The following is a 23,594-nucleotide window of genomic DNA, read 5'->3' as shown; positions in this document are numbered from 1 at the left end:
ACACATGGACAAACAAAAAGACAATCATTCATATAGATTAGATTCTCCTTCGAAGACACGTGACAGTGCTCTTCCCATTCATTACATAGTCTTCATTACACAAAGGCACATTACATTTCTCCTGTTCCTTAACATTTCTGGATACAATGAATGCAGGGTTGATCCGAGCTTCCTTTATTTTCTTGTAATGTTCTTCACTCAACCCTCCCGAGTTTCTCTTTCCTCCATATTGCCTAGGCAATTTTTTATACCGCTGCTTTTCATTTAACACTGTGATACCATTTTATGATTTACTTGAAAATGTATTCATGAAGTCACAATAAGATGTACAAAAACACTTGTGGTCACTACCGAAGCTGGAAAATAAATGGTGAATGGTGAATTCTCATCTGTAAACAGCATGTGTAGAAAACTGCTGGCTTGCACCGTAGCTAAGAATCTGACAATGATAATGAAACAAGACTGTTCTGCATATATTAAAGTTCTTGATCTTGTATTCTGACACAATACTACAAAATGAAATCCTTTTGCTCTATCACATATTACTGTCCTAATCTAAAGGAATTCCGGGACAATTTTCCAGTTAATTACAAAGTGAGTGATTATGCAATGACTAGGGAGGAGACAGAGCTATGCTAAAGAAAAAATAAAAAAAGAAACTTCCAGTGAACAAATATGACTAATTGTTAGCTTCTATAGTACCTGGTAGTGCAGTGATGAAGTCCCTCTGCAGCATTGGCTTCAAGTACGAGTTGATGTGGCCATGCTGATAGTGGCACATCCGGGAAATGAGGTGCTCAACAAACTCCACCTGGTCTGATTCAGACCACTGGTCAAAATATTTAACACACAGCTCCTTCTCCTTCTCATAGTTGGCAGACAGCTTCCTCTGTTTGGGGACGATCATGCTTGACGTACCATTGGCAAGTTTAGTCTGGAATAGAAAATTCGAACAAAAAAATGTAAACCAGAAAGAACATACACTCATACATTAATGAAATCAGTCAACCCATCTTGCCAAACACTTTAGATTAGACACTCGTGACTGGGATCACAATGCAGTAAATATGTCCATAAGTTTTAGAAGGGAAAAAAGGTAGATAGGTTCTCCAAGACAAGCAAGGAAGCTTCAGATTGATGCAACAGATTTTTAATCTGTTTACATGATGATAAAACACAATGTAGACTGTTTCTAGGAACCTTTTAATGGTATTTGACTCAGCTTATAAATTGTATTTGCCTGAATCATTTTCTGTTCATTGAGCTCTCAAACATGTGAGTCAAGCCACCGTTTCATAGATACAAATAAGGCTAAAACCAGCTTGCATCCTCACTAAATAGGATTCCTTAGTCTGTCAAGTACAGTTAGTCAAGTTGAAATCCAGGGTAGGTTTTACTTTTGACATTCTGGCATATTTTCAATTTCATTGCACTGTCAGTTTGACTGTCATCAGCATTACCTTAAACCTCACAAAAAATGATCCACCCACTTTAAGTGAAATGCAGGCAACCATCAGTGATAAAATAAGATCCAGTCAGCTAACAGATCTGAGAGAATTTTGAGTGTTTTCTTTGTAGTGGCAATCAGAAGGTACAAGTATCACAAGATGCTTAAATTCAGTAATTCACCTACAGTTAAATACAACAGAGCTTCTCTTCAAAGAACATAATCCCAAAGGCATCAATGACGTCTTTCGCTATTCACAATTGAGCTTGCAAGTATTCAACTTGCCGTTTTAATTCCCTGACATAATTTTGCTAATCATTTTAGAAACAAACCATATCTGCCTAATGTGATGAATTATTTGAATCTGGAACTGTTGAGGAGGGGGGGGATGTTATAAAAAAAGGCAGCTCAATGACAGCACTAATTACAAGACATTTTTCCCTGTGCTGGTGTAAAATATGACAGAGCTGCAGCTTTGGGAGCGCGGAAAACAGCTTCTCATTTCCAAGGAGACACCGACAATCTCTTCTCTCTCCTCATCTCTCAAACCTCCTGAGCAAGATTTAACTTCCTCATTTAGTTAATTACCGAAAGAGATCATCGTCTCCCTACGATTGCAAAGAGAGTGGCAGACACTTTATCGCGTTAAGTGTGAATTTGATCGATGGCTACTGCTGAAACTTAATAACTTCACCCCATGGCAAATTGTAAGATAAATATAATAGGCGAGCTTCTGACAGTAAAAGGCTGACAGTACAGAAAGGCTGTTTTTCTTTTTTCTTCCCCCCAATGACAGAAAACTAAACAACAAAAACAATCTTACGTTCTCATAATTGGATATTTGTCAGCAGCAGAATGTCCTTAAGGGTGCTGAAATTGCAAACACACTCAGCTTTACCTATGCCATTTCCAAAACTACTGGCAAATCTGAGTGGGGTAACTGATCAGTTATGATTACTCCAATGATAATTACAAGTTTAACCTCACACCTTTAATAAGTTTGTAACTCTTAAGTCTCAAAAGTACTATCTTTACCACAAGAATAGTGAGAGTAGCTTGTTAAAATACAATAAAAAATGGCTATTATCAGATAAAAGAGAAACCAGCATATATTGAAATCCAAACTTTTGATTTAGCAGCACATTTCAGGTAATTCTGTTTTTGGCTTTGACATGATATTAATATTCCATGTGGCTTGTGTAAAACAAGCCAATTTTTGGACTTTTTTGTTGGTCCCTGGTTATTAATTACATCCGATGCTTGTCTTTTTTAAAGACAAAGACTCACAGCAAATTAAGTGACACCAAACAATTTATTTTGGCAGATATGGAAATCTACACTATATAGTAGGAATACTTCATTCCAACAACAATTTCATATCCTCAAGACTGAGCCCAACTCATTTCTTAGGGGATAATTTCATTACCTCAGCTTCCTGGACAGGCGCTCCCCCTAGCTGATAAACTGTTTGGAATACTGTATTACTTTTAGGACAAGCTCCAAGCTCCTATTCTTTACATTAAAATACAAAAATGACAAAGACAAATATTTGTAAACTGCAAGTTAAAAAAACCTACCAGGAAATTATGCATATAAAATAAAAAGGGCATCCTATGTGTCTAGAAAATGTACTATGCCCTATAAGGGAACAAGCAATAGGTTTATTCAATGCTGAAAAGAGAAGAAAGAAAACACATTCCGGCTCACAGCCAAAGAAGGCTCCACAGCCGAAATGTGTTTTCTTTCTTCTCTTTTCAGCATGGAATAAACCTATTACTTGTTCCTTTGCAGCCTACGCATGCTGATGCACCTACCCACCTGAACTACTATGCCCTATAATACAGACATCTCTATTTCATGCCCAGCCTGTGCCAACTTCTGACAGATATTCTGCAAAAGGTGGAACTCCATTCTTACAACTGAGGGTGTCCTGCAGTCTTTAAAAGGCAACTATACTTTATGTGAAACAGGACAAAAACTATGAGACATTACACAGTAGAAATAAAAAACAAATGATACAAATGAATGTAGGCCATTAGGTGCCTCTAGCTTGTTTGGAACTTACCTGAATGAGTTTCTTGGCTTAATTAGATAGTATTTCTTGAAAGAAGTCTGGAAATCAGGTACAACAATATTGCTGGGTAGTTTGTTCCCCACCCTTAAAACCTTTTGCGCAAAAGTTCCACCTGTCCTTGGTTTTAAATGCACAAACGCACTTACACATGTTGAAACTGTGTCCTTTAGTTCACATTTCAGTGTTTATTATGAAGTAGTTCACTGGGTTGACCGCAATTTTGTTATATATCCTATTGTCCTTAGTGCTAGAGGATAGTAGTGCATTTCTTATTAAAATCACATTGATAAAAATGTTTACATATTTTGGGCTGCAATACAAACTAGCATTCACTACCGATGCAAATAAGTTTTATCATTCAGTTTAATCCTTGGGAAAAAAAAAAGTTAGAAATCCTCATAAAAATAGCCACTGACTGCAAGAATATTCTACAGTAGGGTGGATGGGACATTTTCTATAGTGGTCTTACGTTTTTAGATCTCTACTCACTTTGAAAGAGGAATCTGGTTTCCAGGTGAAAGGGATGAGAATGCACTGAACCTAGAGGAATGTTTTCAAAGCAACATACCCTTTGATCTTGCACCCTTAATGACAGATTTATTTTATGACAAGTGTCAGGATTTTCATTTGGCTCTGGTATGAAGATTATGTTATCATTGTGGACCTGAATCTAGGAACAGGTAATTGTGTGACAAAGAAAAGGAATAATTCCTTAAAATAACACCAGACTGCAGCATACAGCAATTAGTCTCTTCTGCATTGCTAGGACATATTGAATGTCAGACTTTTAAAGAAATGTCCAGGTAGAAAGAGTGGCTCTTCTAAAAAAGGGGAGACTGTGGAACATTCACCTTTGTGTGAGCTGAGCAGTGATTTCAGTGTTGTTAAATAAAAGGTATGAAAAGGCGGGTCTCTGAAGGGGTTAAAGCAGGCAGCAGCTGTGAAGCCACATACATCATTCTATCTGTCTCTGGTTCTGCTAATTAAACGGTTGATCACAGAATGATACCCCCATGTGTTTGTCTTCATAGCCTTCCAATTGGCTGCTGCTTCCCTTGCCCAGCCCACCCTGTCTGAAGCACTTACATTAATGTGACAGGAGTCTGAAGATGGATTACCCACTGCCATATTGCCCATCTTCTCCAATCAAGAACTATCTGTGTAAATTGATTGTTCTAATTTGCTCTCATTATTATTACAATATCAGGACAAAATAACACACACAGCTCACTGTCAAGGCCATGAAAATCAGCCATTAGTTATAAACAGACACTCAGTGCTTTTTATGAAGAGTATCACAGTGAGTTGAAACATCAGATGCAAACATCCTAATCAGGTTTGCCATCTCTTCTTCATTGCAGTGATATAGCATCTAATTACTTCTACTTCAAAGGATCAAGAAATAAAAAAACTACACATTTATATTTTTTCCTGCAGCACCTGCTTAACCTTTTCATCACAGTTTTTCAGAAGACTTGGTTAAAAGGAAAGAAGTGAAACGTAACAATAAGCTAATTAAATTCAAAACAAAAGCCCTATTTTTTTCAACCATCAAGCCTTGGAAAAACACTATGACAGCTTTTCTTGTTTGTATTTTTTTTGTAATTTCATTACATTTACACAGATCATATCCACAATCCTTACATATAATTATGAGTAAAGAGATTTTACTTAGCTAAAAGCTTTCTACCCCCCAACATCCCGCAAAAGATAAACACGTTCCTATGTAGTCTTAGTACATTCTACACCTTTGTCATTCACAGAATCTTTAATCTACACACCTAACAATACTTTTTAATGCACAGACTGCAGTAGTTACTGATATTAACTTTACACAAGTAGTTAATATTTAATGACCTCCTGTGGGATAGAACCCCTTCCAGCTCCGAGAGCAATCCTTATTTTGAGCAGCTCCAAACAGGAAAACATTATAAAAGCTCATGAGCAAGATAAACACAGTATACCACTACATGTTGTGAGTTATTCTGCTTACACAGCACAATTCAAAACTCAGGAGTAGATAGCGGATTGCAAAGCATGGCTAAAACATTTGCAAATGATCGGAGAGGGGTAATAATGATGGATCCCCATTACGGGCTGCCTGTCCATTAGCGTCAGTGGTGCTCGTTTCATTAGCAAGAGCAAGGAGGAGGGAATGGTGGTGTGGGATTTACAATTTAATCAATCGAAGATCTGGATCGCATCCTTAAAACTTTATTACAATCCCTGTGGCTCCATCAGGGTGAAGTATTCTGGCAAGGTCAGCACTGCAGGAGTACAGGGTAGAAGAATTGAGGTTGACTTGTAGGAAACATCCAAATTCTCTAATGCTACTACATTGGTCTCCTAGAGGATTATCAATTGAATGTAGCTTGCCTTAGCAAAAATTTCAAGTACTGTGAGCAAAAAATATATTAATAGGCCGGGTGCTGTATTACACAGGCAAATATATAAAAGTTACTAAGAAACACTGACAACAAACCTTTAAACTCTGCAAAGTTTAAGAGTCTGATGGCTAGGCACTTTTGGTATATGGAATTCATCCATTCGTTCTTACTCCCTCAGCAGGATTTAAACATGTGACCTCCTGCCCTGAAGGAAAGTGTGCTACAAACTGGGCCACCAATACAGCCCCCTCCCACCCCTGCTGGTCCCATTTCATTAACCCCATCCTGTTTCCATGACCTGGTATGCTGGCTGCTCATTTGTCCAAAGGTAATGTTTTTTTTTTTGAAGTGTTGAAGTGCCAGCCTATTTCATATGGCTGTTTCACATGGTATCTACACAGCTGCTGGATCAGAATGATTTGAAAAGTCTGGTTAGGCTGTGCTGAATTCCGGTCCCAGATCAGCACATCAATGTATCACATTAATACACTGCAGCACCTACTCCCTGGGAGCCATTGATTTTTTTCCAGCCATTTATAAGAAACTGGTCAAGCTGTTATGAGCCAAAAGGAGAATAAGGGAAAGGCTTTCCTCAATCTTAATCTATTGACTTGAAAAAAAAATGCTGAAATATTTTCCCTTCAAACACATGGTAATGGTCTTTCCCCCAATGCTCTACATAACTCAATCTGAAACTGACAGACCTCGGTCCCCAATCCAATACTTTGCCAAACATTTTTTAAATAATGGATGAGTTTGCACTTCATTGGAAGCACCAATCAGTATAAACATCATAATCAAACTAGCGTTAACGATGCCGGTTTGTAACTGATGTTCAATTATAAATCAAAACTAAAACAAAACAGTGAAAGCCCTTTGAGAATCGCGTGCATGCTGCAAAGGAAAGGGAGCTGATGAGGCAAAGACCACAATGTTATTTATGATATACAGAACTTATGTCATCAGATGTTAGAAAGTGAAGTTGGTCAAGGTTTATGGGCAATCTGGTTTGGTTACAGGCTAGATATTTATGAGAATAAAATAGCAGTAATATAACTCGTAAGTAACAGGTCAGGACATATGAATATTTATATTTTTTCAGCAGCTTCCGTGAAATGGTGCACAAAACCACTTAAAATTCCTGCACTGGAATGGCCAAAATAAACAGAATCCGCTGATGCTGCCAATTACATGCCCCCAGCTGCACGCTCCAACCCCACTTCCATTCCCCTAGATTTATGCACACACTCAACAACGTTATTACAAGTCAGAGTTTATTGGGAAATTGTTACATTATGCGGAGTGTCTAACAAATTGCTTATGCTGCTATAATTGGATTACAACAGCCGCTTGCTCCCATCGGTGAGATTAGGCAGGCAGAGCTCCCGCCGATCTCACAACCCTAGCAGTAATTTTATTTGCCTTGCCTCACTCTCTCTCTCCTAACAACATGCCTCTCTCTCTCTCCTTGCCAGCTGTCTCTTGGAGAGGCAGGCTTGTTTTTTGGCCCCTAACAACGCAATTACAGCCCCGCCAATTGCACTGTCTGCGCTTTAAGTACCGCGCCAGAACGAGGCGGATTGATCGTCGGCCCTTCCAAGCCACTGAGATTTCTTCAAGCAGGCTATCCGACATGCATGGCTGGGCAGAGCCGCAGTGCTCATTCCACACTCATTTTCTCCCGCACAACACTACATGGCCACAGGTTAGGTTGGATTAGTACAATGAGTGAAATTAAGAAGCGCTACTGGGTTTGTCAAGACCCCAACGACTTCCTCTAGGGAGAGGCTGACTTCTAGCTTGTCAAGAACAAAAAAATGTTTTTGCTCCTAGCAAACAAATGAGAACAGTTCCCTTACACTGTCCATGCCGTTGTGTAATTAAATTAGAATTTAAATGAGGTCAGTAAATCAGTTTACTTCGACAGTTTAGCTTCCTTTGATTTTACTGAACTTGGGATCCTTCAAGAGGAAAGCAAGCGTGAATTTAACAGGAACAAAGAGTGATAAGCATCAAGGCAAGACCATACCACACAGCTAATTTTCAATTAAACAATCCTACTCTTTAGCTATATACACAAATTATTTAAGCCATGCGCACTGGTGGGTTTGACAGTGTCGGGGGGAATGTTATTATTTATAACATTCTGGTCATCTGCATTCAACAGCTGAAAATCTTTCCCTTTGCTGACTTTGGAACAAATGTATATTTCACTGTTTTTGAACTCCCATGTGGATTCCTTTCTGAATAAAATACAAAAAGTCAGATGCTGGAGACTTAAAATGCAATGCAAAATTTATGGAAATATCCCAAAACCCTACTTATTAATGTACATAACCAAAGTACTTGAAAAACGGTACTTTCATTATTCGCTTACAATGCAGCAAAGAAAGGGATAAAATATGAAACCAATCATCTCTATGAATCCCACCATCTTATGCAAAAGTAGTCTTTGAATTAACAGCACTACTAGCATAAAAGCATTTTAAAAATAGGTTAATTTTTTACCATGCCGCAGTGACAAGAGATTATCTAACAAAGTAATGGTTAATCAATAGAGACTTAAGTTGTCAGATGAAACATACAACACACTAAAAGGGATTGATTACAGACACTTTCCTACTTTACTAGAAAGTATATATTTATAATGACAGCAAAGCTTGTTAAGAAGAACTAGGTTTCTATAACCTTCCAGAGATCACTAGCAAAAGCATATTAATTGGAGGCTCAAGGTTGAGAAAACCTGCATTTCTCTTTGGAGACAGACCTGTTTAAAATAGCTAGTCTATTTTGCAGAACACATTACATTAATGTAAAATACTTTTAGCATCAGAAACAGTAGGAATAGTATTTCTATGTTTATAACTAATGTTTCATGGACTCCGCAATTAGAAATCTGCAAAATTAATCAGACTTAAGTGATAACATTACAAACTCAAATACAGCTTACATACTTCCATAAGAATACCAGATATCAGTCAGATTCAAACTCCATGCCCAGCTTTACATATGTACTACAGAGGTGTAATTAATGTCTGTAATAAACTCATTACTTACCGTTACTGAATTCAGTCATTACCTCTACGGTCACCCCTGGCTGCCTTTGGCAATATGGGCAAACCTTTCTCACCACAGCCACCCAAGAGGGGTCACAACAAAGCAAGTTTTCAGAGTCAACCAACTGCTAGATCCTAAACTGAGAGGTTTGGATTTTTAATTGCATATTCATGCACCTAATTAATTGAATTCACAAAGGCTGACATCACTTCAGTTTCAGAAAACCATTTTCACACCAAGCTTGGGAAAAGGATTTTAGCTTCACTCGATCAGCACAAACTCATACACCTCAGTGCTTCTCAGTTATTTCAAAATGGAAAGTAAATTAACCTGACTGATGTAAATTATGCTCCAGATATCGCAATTTTTTCAATGACAAACTGATGGTGCAAATCGATAGAGATGACTATTAAACACTTCATATCATTTAAATGAAGATTACACATATAAATTGGTAGAGGTAAAAAAATCTGAAAAAATAATCTGAAACAGAAGCCAGTTTATCAGACATGCACATGTGGTTCGTCTTCAGCCTCAGTCAGAGGCGGGTCACTGTGGCATGGCAAGTCTAGAACTCCCTATATAAAACCCTGTTTGAATAAGCATTAGTATACCTGAGGGAGACAAATATGATGGCTACTTTTATGTAATGTAAATCTATATAAAAGTTTAAACAAACTACATATTAAGCTCCACAAAACAAGCTGCTGAAATTCTGGCAGCTGTTACCACCTGTAGTGGAGCAACTTATCATCGTGTTGGGGCATTTTAAGAAGGTCTATGGGTCAGTACCTCCAAACTGTGAGGGAGGTGGGACTTCTTCTGATCAGTCTGACCCTTTCTCTGCAGGTGATGCCCTATCAATGTAGTAGTGGAGGGATTAAGAAGACTGATGTCTTAAAGCAGATGGTTTCCATGTGCTACAGCAGAGACAGGAGGATGTGTTAATAGGATGTCCTGAGCTCTATATAGTCCCTGATAGCCCCTGACCTCTCAGCCTTCACAACCACCAGGGTTCCAAAAGCCTTAAAAATAGTGAATAGGACTGGGGGGCTGGGGGTTGAAAGGATAAATCCACAGACTGCACTTTATATTAAAAAAGGGTCTTGGAAAGTTTCGTTGACAGTTTATCCATCACTGTCCACTTGGGAAAGGTGCACATTGGAGTGTACACAAAGAATGAACATTGACAAAAGCTAAAGCAATTATTAGCTTAAGAAATAAGCTGATCTTTTAAGAACTATTCACTCCCAGAGGGAGATCAAGCTCTGTGACTCCACTAAAGAGGAGTCATTCAGGAAATTGTTTTAAAGGGAGCACTTTGAAGGCTTTCAAAGACAGAGAATAGCTATTCTGCTTCTTGATTTCTAAAGATTTTAAACAGCTTTTTTTTCCTTGCTGTTAACAACGTTAAGGCCACCCGACTGCACCGCTTTCATCTTGCGACTTCCTCATGCCGTTTATTGTTTTCTGTTCACCAGTCCTGAACACTGCATGTGCCAAAACCTTACACATCAGTGTGACAGACATAATCAACTACCTCTCTATTTGTGACCACCTGACTTGGAAAGACATGAATACATTGAAAAATATACAAAATCAATTCCAAATAAACAATCATCCTGCTTCTTGATTTTAAGAAACTGTTTCTCTTTAAGGGTAGTAGAACATCCTGTGGTTTTAATAAAATGACAGGTTTTTTTATAAACACAAGAGCCACTACTTTATGTAAGGACCACTTAGACATGTTAATTGCAGTTAGAATACTTGCTTGAGATAGCTTGTCAAACCCAGTAGCAGTTTGTGGACAGAGGACGCATGATGCCAAAAGAATAAATTGGAAGTTAGACATCCTTTAATTGCACTGACACCAGAATGACATCAACTTTGAAGTTATTTGGCAAAACGTTTATGAAAAGCAGAAGCTAGTGTTACAATGACCATTTTGTCAAGCATGGGATGACGTGATGCCAGTGTATAAAGTAGCTCTGCAACCTGGAAGGTGCAGTTCTAAAGCAGGTATGGGTAGGTTATGCTTACCTGCCATGTTCCTAGTCAATCAAATCAATCACGTGTGCTACCAAGATAATGGCACCATGAACTTTGCACAAAGAAACTGGAACTCGGTTAACCCAATGCAGTTTATGCAAGAACACAATTACACCACATTAACCAAACTGCCACTAGAACATTTATCTACCAAGTATGAAATGGTCACAATCACAGAGAAGCAGTAGCTTGTGTAGAGACTGCATTAAGTCAAATAGCTGATAAAAAACTGAAGCCCCCAAAATGATCAGAGCAACGTGCGAGGTGCAAGGAACTTGGGCTGTTCGTTAAATCTGACAAGTTTGAGCAGTAATGATAAAATGGAGGCCGTGCAGAGAATTGGTACATGCAGTAACAACAGTGTCTGGTGTTAATAGTATCACTAGAATACCATCACATTTGGAGTTATTTAGCTAAATGGTTTTTATACAGCAAATGCTATGTACTGCAAGTCATGTAATGAGAACGAAAAAAAGAAAGCAGTCAGGTGGCCTCCTAAGTTTACACAGGAACCCCATGTTCACATATTATCACCCTCTAGATTTAAGGCAGGAGAGGCTGATTGTGCCTAGAAATGCCACACGCAGATACTACCCCATTTTTCTGACCCGTGTCCCTTTCACCCTTCTTCTCGATCAAACTGAAGTGATGGGAATTTTTTATAATATACACAGACTGGTCTGAAAATAAAGAGGATCACACAGAACACAGAAGCGAGAAAACAAAAACAAAACTGCTGAAATGTAATTAGTGTCAACTAATAGCTGCCACTCAACACACAGGAACTTTTACTCATCAGGGCATGGGGTCTTACAAACCACTCAGTTCTAGGACTTTTATGTTGTAATTTAGCAACACTGCAAACATACAGTTCTCTTTTACCTCCAAGCTGAAACAGGAGCACAATCATACAAGATTCCTACTACTTCATAGTGTAGTTATAGTCACAGAAGAAAAAAATATTTTCCCTTATCGTACAAAGAACAAAATATTCCATCTGATTTCCACAGCAGTTGTGTGAATACATTTTCAGTATTACACTTCACAAAGCTCATCTAGTGAAATGAAAATATTTAACTCCTTAGCAGTTTACCCTGTCCCCTCTCTGATGACCTTTCACACTCCTTCTTTAAATCCATTCACCCAGGCAGCACGAGGAAGACTGACAGAAAAAGGATCTCTCCTCCTATTGTCACCTACTGAAGAGAAAGGGAGGAGCTGAATGAGGAGTCTGCATTGTGCTCTGCCAGAGAGCATGCAGTGTAATCAAGTTCAGCACAACCCTGGACAGCTGCCCTGTGACCGGGGTCAACCTGGACACAGCTACCCTTCACCTTTCTGAGGACTTTCTCCAGCGCTGTCACTCACTCCTCAATCCTGCCATGTATATGAACAGGACACTTCTGGGGAGCAGTCAATATACAATGGGCTCATCCCTTCATCAAGGCGATTCCCTTTCCGCACACTCCTCTGCCCCCCAGAACAGAAAACAGATGGCCCATCTTAAATGTACAAATCGAAATTCATTGTGTTGTTAAACCCATGCCTTTGGAACACCACAGGGAAGCATGGGGGACGACAGTTTGCTCAGTCCTTATTCCTGTCCCTGAAACAAGGTGAGCTGTTGCTTGGCAAAAATGTTTCCCTACACACAGAAAGAAGGAAAACTAAACTACAAACTGGAATTAGATGAATAACTCCATGCAGATGTAACTATACTGAACTTATCGTTACAGAAGTGTATGATAACCATATTTAAATTATTTAAACTCAGTCAGTGGTTTTCTGTTACTATTTTCAGAAGAGTTTTACTTGGAATATTAGACTACTTGAAATCTGTCGAAAACAAAGGACTCAAAGAATGATGTAAATTTATATATACAGCTGTAACAAATGTAAAATGTGACATCTGCCCTGCAAAGTATTTTACAAAACTGCATAAATTAGAGTGAAGCCCAGTTATGAAGTATAGCTTTATAACTTTATTTAGCTAACCCAGCTTTAAAAATAAAAAAAGTCTGAAATTATATTAGAATCCAAGTCTAGCCAATTGACCTTTTTGCTCTACGTTCAACCTATAAAAAGCTAAATATATACATATGCACTAAAAGAACTGCAGAACTCAATTCAGAAATGAATACTGCCATCATTAACAATAGTTAGAGATCACGTGGAACTACCAATAACAGCAGGGAACTATACTTCACAGTGTTTCAACCCCAAAAGGACAACTGTGATTTGAGAACAGCTCATAAAGGCATTTTAGGACCGGTGGTCCCAGGCTTCACCATTTTAAGACTTAGAGCTCCGTAAGAAACTCAACATACTATGCTAGGCAATGCAGATGCTTCAACAGCGGGGAAAAAATAGCCATCACTCCTTAACCATACACACCCAGGACACTATATGATTGATTTCCATCATTAAAATCTTAAGAGCCACTTTCTAGAGCCATATAGACAGCAATCCAATAGTAAGACATTACATAGCAATGCTGTAGTCAGAGATATGCCATGAATAAAACCCAACAAAATAATCTAGCACTGTTAGGAAGGGATGCATGACAAGTATATGACATGGTCCTTTTGAAGTAAGATGAATGAATGCCAATGCATACTGTGTGCATCACACTACAAAGGGCAAGGCACGTCTTAAACATACCTGTCTAAATGCATTCTTCTCTGGGATAATCTTCCTTGGAGGCTCTTCATTGTGGCAATCTTCTCTCTCAGCAGAACTCTGTTTCAAAGAAAAGGTATTGTAACTTTATACATGTTCTAAGATTGATACATTGCTTTATGTCATTCACTAGGTTCTCTTGAAAAACGAATTAGATAGTAAATCAGCATAATTGCCAGTAGCAGCTCAGAGCAGTCAACTCATGTGGTGTATATTTTTATTTCTTGGTGCTAGCAGTGTTTGCAAAATGTCCATTTCTCTACAACTGTGAATCAAATGCGAAGAGATCAGAACTTATAATAAAGGACATTTTTTGTTCGAGGGCGACCTAAACAGCCCAGTAAATAGAAGAGATTCTGAAAAGTATTTGGTCCAATAATACTTCATCCAAAATTGTGATGAAGCCAAAGTTAATGATATTCGAGCATGCAGTCCTAAATTACAGACAAGTCTTCTGGTAAAAATACTGTTCCTAAATAAAGACATGCACATCCTACAAATCTCTAGAGACTCTGCCCTAGAATTTTGCATTTCTAATGCCATGTGGAACATGGTTAAAGAAACCCACAGAGTAGCCTGTTTTCCAGAGGGAAAAGAACGAGAAACGGTCATTTTCACATTGATTAGAAAATGCTGTAATTAAGTAACCTTGCAATGTAAATGAATGAGGCGATCACTTAAAAATTCATTAACAATTCCCAAGCCTTGAGTACATAATCACTATGCTAATTCAGACATTAATTCCTAGTTTTAAAATGTCTTATTTTCAAGGCAGTTGTGTATTGTTCCATTAAAGTGACCCAAAGGCTATGAAAGTTTCAAATAGAGTCTCACTAGTTTATAGGGGCTAAAGAACAGCATTAGGAATGGAACTAGAAGAAACATACAGGACAAAATGCATCATGCTAAGGTACACAGCTCTTTTAGCAATTAAAACCCCCCAAAATCTTGAATCCTTCCATGTGAGCTAGGCTTTACTTCTAGATTTCTTTAATCAGCTAACAATTACAGATCAAACACTGTAATGCAGAAACAACTGCTTCATTCATGAATAAAGTCTTACAGTCATTTTTACATCTTGCAAGTACCAGTTGAAAAAGCTTAATCATTTGGTCTTTCACTTTAAAGCTTTTAAAAGGAAACCTTGTTAAAAAAGAAACATGGACAAAAAACCCCCAAAAACAACAACAATACGACCTCAGAGCCATCAGTTTTCAAAGATTAGGGCAATTCTCTATGCAAATCTGACTTGTTATTGTTCCAGGCTCGTTAATCTCTCTGAAAGCCTTTGACAAACCTTTCTTTGATTGATTAACTCCTGACAGCTCCAATGTGTGTATATTTGCAAAGACTGGCATTATCATTAAGGGTGGGCGGGCAAGCAACTCGTCTATTTTATTCGCTGGAATCCCCCTGCTCGGCAGCTGAGCTTCTCCTGCACACAAAGCCCCCTCTGAGAGGCAGGCTTTCGCTCGCCCGCCCAGGCATTCATCATCCTGAAGTTAATTGGTGTGGGCTTTAAGCAAATTTCCAACACCATCTAAAGGCACGGTGACACTGACTGCTGACCTACTACCATACGGTACCTATTGATTAACCTGACGAAGCAGATGATTCTAATAGAATCCCAGGCAGGAAGAAAAATATATTATTCTTTATGGGGAATATGTGCAGTCATCAATATGCAAGATAAATAAAGGGTAAGGTCTATTTCTGAAGATGTTTTTTTTTCTTCCTGGAAGAACCAATAAAATACAAATCCCACTACAAATACGTAATGTCTTTTATTAATGCAAAACATTGACTACAAATGCCTACATATAAAATGAACATTTTTAATTTTGAGATTAAAACAATGCATTTCAATGGAATAAATGAGAAAAAATGTGCATGACTTAGATAATTAAATATAAAAAAATAAATACCAAATGCTGGGATTGTTGTTTTTTTTTTCTCCACTTCAGAGATTGAGCTTTTACCTGCATAGGATCCACGAGAAATATGTCTTCTGCTTGACTGGAAAGCAAAAGCGCACTGTATTTTACTGTTGAAATTAAAACCAGATGGAGATGTTCTGTATTAATTTCCATCAGCCTGCCACACGTGATTCTTCTCTGTGGCTGAAGAAAGCATTCATCTCAACACAGAATGTCTTTCCAGCCATAATGAATTCAAAGCAGTGACCCATCAAATGGAATAAAAAAAGCAATCTTGCGTTGTGACTCCACATTATCACTTTCCCCTGCCTCCACATAGATACAGAGAGATCTCAATCAGCAGAGAATGGGCATTGGTGACAGGCAGTCCATGGTAGGGTTAATTAAACACTTGAGTTTAACACCCTTCCTATCATTAACCAAACAAAAACAGATCATTCAAGCCACACTTCATCTCAGCACTCGGGATACACATGTCATACTGACGAGAGGTGCCTGGTCCCCGGTGGCTACAATGAGCTTAAATCTTATCTGATTTATCAATTATTCCAGTGATTACCTGCAGAGATTACTCCTGACCCAAAGCATCACTCAAATTTACAACCCAATTCACATTTAAAGTGCAAGGGAATATATATATATACACACATAGCATTTTTGAAATTAAACAGTTGCTTACATTAAGAAAATTACAACTGTGAAACGAGAAAACTCATATTTCTGGGATGACTAATTCATTAAATTACTTCAGTAAGCACGTCGAAAAGAAGTATTTATGGATAAGATTAAAAGGTAATTATTGGGTAAAACAGTTTATTAAAATACTATTACTAATTGGGATTAAAAAAAGTTGTTTAATGCAATCTATTTGATTTCTGTAGCTATTTGATCCTTTTTAATTTGCATGTAAAAAAAAAACATTTCCTGGCGTCATTACGGCACTTTTAAACAGTAGGCTTTCCACTGTAGTACTTATCCAAGTCAAACTAGATTGCAGATAACTAATTTGCACGTTCAATGAATAGGCCTATAAGTACATGTAGCATTTAAATCTCAATTTCCACAGTAATATTGGTTTTAAAATGATTAGTGTTTTAGATTTATAGAAGAACAATGAAAATACTGAAGCATGACTTTCTTGACTATGAATTAATCACAGTGTGTGGCTTTGAAAATTTTGATCACTTTCTACCATTAAGATGACTATTTTCAAGATATGTTTGAAACAATTTTAGAAAACTGTCAAAATTCCAACTATTTCTTGACAACTTTTCCTTCCCTTGTCGCTCAATACCTATATTTCCATCAAAAGAACTGGCAGGAAAGCAAGCAATGTAGAAATCTATACCTTCTATTACTATCTACTATAAGGGACACAATTTCTTCATGCAAAGAGTTCCTTCTTAATGCTACTCATAGACAGTCCCTGAGCTAACAGGAGAAGCTGATTTTCTTTGTCCTGCAGGCTGTGTAGGTAAAGTGAAAATATTTTTGCACTCCCCTCTAGGAAATGTGGTATTTGTAATTGTATTCATTGTAAAGAGTTAGTTCTCTGCAGCTGTTTTCAACTCGCAGTGTATTTTGTGTGATCAGCACACTGCCATAAATATGCTGGCCACTGCCCTCCGGGTACCTGTCAGTATTTAATTTACACAGTACAACTCAACTGCTGTGAATTCTTAAGCTGTTGTGCTGGGATAATAATCTTAGACATAGCATAAATGCAGAGAGATGGCAAAAAGTATAAAAAACCTATACCTTATAAGGAAACATATGAAAATGTTCAACAATTTTCACAATTCAGCACTTTCAAACTAAACAATTTCCCTCTAGTACAACACTCCATCAGAAGGCATCTGTGGCAACATCAAGTTTCTATTTAATTCACCAGTTCTCTCACAGAAGAGCAGTTGGCTAAATACCTGTATATAGCAGCATAACTAGAATGTGGATCTTATTTCTAAACTCCCTGCCCACAGGAATGACATTTGAAATTTAAATATTTGATTCTCACTTATGTCAAGTATTTCTTTGACAGAAGGAAAAATGACAGACACCTGTCAATTCACCTGAAAGTACAATTTAAACCTGTATTTTATTAACTTGGCTCACAAATAGTATTGAACCTTAAAGGAAGGGATATCTAAATGCAAGGATTTATAATCCAAATAATTAACTCACTGCATTCAATGTATAAAAGTGCCGTTCAACAATACAAAAAGTTTAAATTTGGGATGCTTTTGAAAATTACCCTTGTGCCTCTTATTTGTTAAATGCTCTACTGCAGTTTCAAACTTGTCATTTCAGCACAACTGAAGAGTCCTGAAACAAAGCATAGCTTAAACCGTGATTCTATGGGCTAAACACACCCCCCAAAAATTAAAAATTCAACACAGAACGTGATGCAAGAACACGTAAAAAAGGAGAGCGACAAATTCTATGAATTGAAAGAATCCTCACACTTTCAGCACAGTGATATTCCCAGGAGGGTGTGCAATAGCTCCAGAGGCCACTAGATAGCAGTGCACTACAGAGAAAAATCTACCACTCCTGCCCTTGGATGTCACTTCAGTACATATAAGGCTGACTGCATCTCAAAAGACCAATTACTTCTAGTGACAGGGAACAGGAGGACACAGGCACACAAAAGACAAGGAAAGAGGGAAGGGGAGAGAGAGAACAAATACATAAAAGCTGTCAGAATGCAAACTCCCAACAGTGGCGATACTACATAACACAAGCTATATTCTTTTACATACAGAAAAGCGTCAAAGCAAGTCCTCAAACTTTTAGATGTTGTATAGTTTTATTAATTGGTTTTTAGCATGAGGTGCGTCCATGAGGTGCGGAACACCTCTAGTATTTTCTACATATGGAAGAAATAGCTCACAGCCAGTGCCAAATCTTTTTAGCTGAACTGGCCTTACATTTTGTGATGTGATAAATACTAGACCACTTCACAGCTTTAGCAAGGCACACTGGTGTCATTCTGCAGGCTCTTTCAGACAGGCGTACTGTACCTTTCTCAAATCCCATTAGCTGACAGGCTGTTGGAACAGCTTGAATGTGTGAAACTCATGCTTCAGGGATCAACCCAAACTGGAAGTCTGGCACAGCATCAACAAAGCAGAAGCCTTTTTCTTCTTTGATAAAATAACAGGCAGTACACATCTCTTGACATCTTAAATTCAGACATATCACAACAATTTGAAAATATGTAGTCAGGAAAGAACACTGCAAATTAATATTTTGTTTGTTTTTCATATCTAGCATGTCATTACAGAACCATAACTGCTGGTGCACCAGGGCTAATTTCATTACAGGATGCATATATTTACTTCTGTGTGCAAGAAGGTGCTTAAATCTGATTTTTAATATCACAAAAACAACGCTTGCCTTCAAAAGTGATACCATGTTAATGAAACATTCATAGCTTTTTATAAATCTTAATTTCATTCATTTAGAGCTTGAAATATTAAAACACAGATACCGCTTACTGTTACAGCCAGTGACAGCCCCTTTCTCTGCCAGGATAAGTCTACCTTCCCCAAATAAAATGCCAAAGTGGGGAGTGCTGAGCACAAGGGAGATGTTGAAAGTGATAGAGGTCAGTCCCACAGAAAGGATAAACACACAGGCAACATGACCCTACTCTCTTCCATATTATCATTTATAGGCAATCTTGGACACGTTACCATTTTTTTCTTGGCTACTGCAGTGGAAAAATGAAATTAAACACTTGGACTGAGCGATTGAAACCCAGATCCAATTTGTGTTTTCATCTCAGAAAACAAAAGCCTTCAGTGAGGCCCTGGGGCCGTCATTTCAGCTCCCAGAGTCCTGACATTTTTACCAGAGAGCGTGCTGGACGGAATGATCTGATACAAGCTCTGCCCCGACACGTCAATCAGACAAACAGTGCACTATACCTACAGCACACAGGCCTTACTGTATAAAGACACAAGTTGGATACGACAGCAATAACTCAATGGATTTGGGGTATATCATATTAATTATGAGCAAATCAAATGAATGTTAAACTTGATTTCAGTCTTCACCAAATTACTTATTGATCCTCCCATGGGTTCTCCAAGCCTAGCTGAACAATTAAATTTCAGTAAAAACTAGAAAACCTATTGTGCAATTAATCTCAAATAGACCAAACAACCTTTTACCTAGGGTCACAATTTGAGAAGGGACAAAACACACAACCGTTGAGTAATAATTAAGAAATAATGCTTCTTTCTTATCGCAAGACGGAATCCAGCTCTAGACAGATGTTTCAACATTGTGTAAAGGTAACCCTAACTTTTTAAATGAGGTTTAGGCAAGTTAACCTCACAGACTAATCCATCATAATGAATCTTTTATCCCCAAGGAAGCCAACATATGGCCTGACTATGTAAATACAAATCCGAACTTCATCATACAGTTGTTTTAAATATTGGACTAATGGCCGCTGCAAATCAAGAAGGAAGTAAATATCCTCAATATTAGGAGTTACATAGCATCAAAGAGAGACATCAGTTTACCCCATCCACGACAATTACACCAGAAACTATGGTTCTAACCTTTCACAGGGCTTTCATAGACTACAGATCAAAACCACAGACAGTGCTCTCCATAATACCTGTATGACCCAAGCTGCATAATATAAGATTAACACTCTCTCCAATACTCTGGAGAGACACAACATGGCTGACATTGATGTTGTTTGGTTTTTGACCAAACAATGTCAGTCATACAACTCACAGTTTTGATTGAGATTAAAAAAAAATGCAGCAGACATCAGGATGCCACACTAACTCCACATCATTTGTCTTATGGCTACATGCTCCTAACTCAAGATAAAGAATATGCTTAAACATATAATTCTTCAAACTTTTATAGAGCACAATGTATGGATTCATAAAAAAATCCATGAATTTCAATTAATCACATTTGCTTTTCATGTCCTAATGCTCACATTTGCTCTTTTGTGTGTGAGACAATTTAACTGTCAGCTTCTTCTCAGTGTTTTAAAATCTACTGCCCAGGCAGAGGTTATTTTTTTTGTGATGGTCGATATAATATAATGTTTTGATTAATGTTTTAATTTTTTGCAACATCACTGTAACTGGAAGGTATAGTGCACATGATGAGCACAAAATGACATGGTGCTTTTTCAACTAGTCACAAAAGGGCAAAATAATCCTAATGAAATGTAGATATGACATAAGCTAATACTTTCTTTCAATATTCCACCAAGGCAGGCACTGATGTTGGCAGTATGCTGCAGTGGCGTTATAAAGAGTGATAATCGCATATCAGACAAAATCCATTACTTAAACTGAGAATATATTTGCTGCCTTCTTGCAGGCTGATGTAAGCAAATCTCAGAAGCTTAGCAAGGCTGGGTCTAGTCAGTAATCACAAGGGAGACCTCCAGTAAAAATCATGGTTGCTACTTTAAGTGGTGCTGGTGGGCCACCAGCCAGAATTCACACAAATAGCAATAACCATGGATGTGACTGGGCATTTTGTGCTTCAGAAGGTGACATCTCATGGAAGAGATGTCTAAACTGGGGAACTAATAGCACTGTTCACAAGAGAAGGGATGTTATTCTAAGTGTCTCAGACAAACTGATCTCTGGATTTGGTACAATCTGACCATTTTGGTCCCTCTTATTTCATTTCATGTTGTGTAAGGAACCTATTGGCACTTGATGGTTTGCGTGTGACATCCAAGTGGTTCAGTGGCTGATCACATCTCGGATGTAAACTGTATCCTTCAGCATAGAAAATGCAAAGTCAAAAATGTAAAATTTGTTCTAAGGAGTAGCGGATATGGAGCTTTAACTCTTTGCTGTGTGGCTAACATCCACTTGTGTAGGATGAATGGCTTGGGAAGCAGACAAAAAAGCAGTGTTTGAGATATCATCTGGTACATCTGGAGGATGAAACAAAACTGAAGTGAAGGAACAGTTGAAGTGATGTTCACTTACTAAATTATTTTATTCATTATTCCTCAACTATAATTCTATCAGGAATTGTTACTCATTATTGGATCTGATCTAAAGAAAATCTGAAAATTCATAATGATCTATTGCCTATTTCCAGGTTGTGGTCCTCATATGTCATTTTACTGTGAAGACAGACATAGCTTATACTATAATGTCCAATCCTTCAAGTACATGATCAGACAGATGTGAGTGCTGAGAAGCACTGAAGAATCCTAAATTAGTATTTATAAACTCAGGAAATATAGGAACAGCTACATAAAAGGCTTTAAATAAAAACACATTTTACCCTGATGTACAACAAGGCCTGGGATTACCCAGCTGTCTGGGCATAACTGGCAGATCACTAACCAGGTAGGGCTGGGATTAGTAAAACACATCAGTTGGATATCAGAAAAACTGTGACTTTTGTGAATGATGCAACATTCTGGGGGTTTGATTTGACATTAGTGAGGGATGGGCTGTTCCACCAATCTGTGTTAAGTCTCTGGTCAGGCACAGTAAAGCCTGCAATTTAAAAATGGCTCTGCTGGTGAGCATGTTGGGAGAAACACTTCTAAATGTCCAATTCAAGGAAAGTAAAGGAGCTATTGCCAGAGAAAGTCACAAAGGACAACAGATGATTCCAAATTGGATGGGTTAACCCTCAACAAGCTAAATGTGGAAAAAAACACTTTTTATTCCTGCAAAACATACATTAATGTTTCCTTAAAAATATGTCTGAGATCAGTAGGGATCGCTATCTATCAAGTTCTAAATATAAAGGAAAGCAAGAGAACTCAAAAGTCTCCAGTCACTGCTATGTTCTGAGTAAAGTGACACTAAAAAATGTCAAAAATAATAAAAGCAAGAAGAGAATGATGAATGCATGAATTCATGAACCGCAAGCACATTAAGCTCCAGAATTAGTAAAGGACGTAAGAGTACCTTAGGGACAGATATGAACATTAGTAGTCTAGCCATGCTCGCCAACTAGCGCTGACAGTTAAGGCCATCAACCACTGCCCAACAGTACAGCTGTCTGATAGACACATTTTCACAGTTCCTATAGCACTGGAAAATAAGCTTAATTCTTTCTTAATTTTATCCTATTTAACAAAGTAATTTCATCATACTGGCTAAACGCATATCGATAACTGCAACAGGTTGTGAAAAGGAGACTCAATAGACACGAGATACTCAAAACAAACTGATCCAAAGTCAGACAGAGTGCGCATGTATGCCACATAACCATGAAACCTTAAGTACACTGAAGAAAGGCAAAGTTATGGGAAAGCAGCCTAGGGACTATAACTACCAGACTATATTTACAGCAAGGCAGAAAAATCCTAACAACCCCCAGAGCTTCTGATTACAGGTTTAAAAGAGTTTTCATCCCCGTTTAATAATGAACATGGAAGTGTATAATGGCCAGTACAGGTCGTCACGAAGGCAAAGACCTCCCACCTATTTGGAGGAGTGATCACACTTGCCTGATTGCATTAGGCTGTCCTTCAGGGACATCAGTCATGAACAGTCAGTCATTAAAGACTGGGCCCATAGCTGGCAGTGACAGCTGGTGAAAGTGGGAATGTTGAGTGTGATGGGTGTGGGATAGAGTACCTGGAAAGAGTTCAATGTGCCAGTCCCTGGGGTGTGCAGGCATCGCAGCGAAGGCATGCTGTCCGCCAGGCTGGAGCAACCCAACCACAGTGACCTGGGCACAGAGCACTGCAGAGAGAGGACAAGCATGAGATGGGATAGAGTGAGGAAGGGTGGCAAAGAGTACAGCCAATCAGTACTCGCTCGAAGAGCCAGATTCCCAGGAGATCAGGCAAAAAATGTCACGCCAGTTTTATTATTACAAAAAAAATCAAAGGACACCCATTTTACAATGATTAAAGCCCAATTTTAAAGACATTAAAAAGAAAAACTCAAATACGCACTCATATGTAAATTACAGGCCCACATTTTATGCCACAGACA

General features: G+C 38.1%; 1 protein-coding gene across 3 annotated transcripts in view; it reads right to left on the bottom strand.

Annotated features, from left to right (window-relative positions):
- Nucleotides 1-23,594, bottom strand: part of LOC148834988 (F-box/WD repeat-containing protein 1A) — a 41,687-nt gene that overhangs the window by 15,099 nt on the left and 2,994 nt on the right. For 2 of the 3 annotated variants that reach the window (XM_088916357.1, XM_088916358.1), the window contains 3 exons: nucleotides 23,232-23,339; nucleotides 13,676-13,753; nucleotides 703-934 (listed from right to left, as the gene is read on the bottom strand). In XM_088916357.1, the coding sequence (XP_088772483.1) occupies nucleotides 703-934; nucleotides 13,676-13,753; nucleotides 23,232-23,339 (418 nt within the window). The remainder of the gene's footprint in view (nucleotides 1-702; nucleotides 935-13,675; nucleotides 13,754-23,231; nucleotides 23,340-23,594) is intronic. The other variant, XM_088916359.1, reaches the window with a different exon arrangement.

The sequence above is a fragment of the Atractosteus spatula genome, chromosome 5 (assembly GCF_055471065.1).
Source record: "Atractosteus spatula isolate fAtrSpa1 chromosome 5, fAtrSpa1.hap1, whole genome shotgun sequence".
NCBI lineage: Eukaryota > Metazoa > Chordata > Actinopteri > Semionotiformes > Lepisosteidae > Atractosteus > Atractosteus spatula.
Note: the sequence above shows the minus strand (reverse complement) of the source record. Positions and strands in the feature narration are given on the sequence as shown.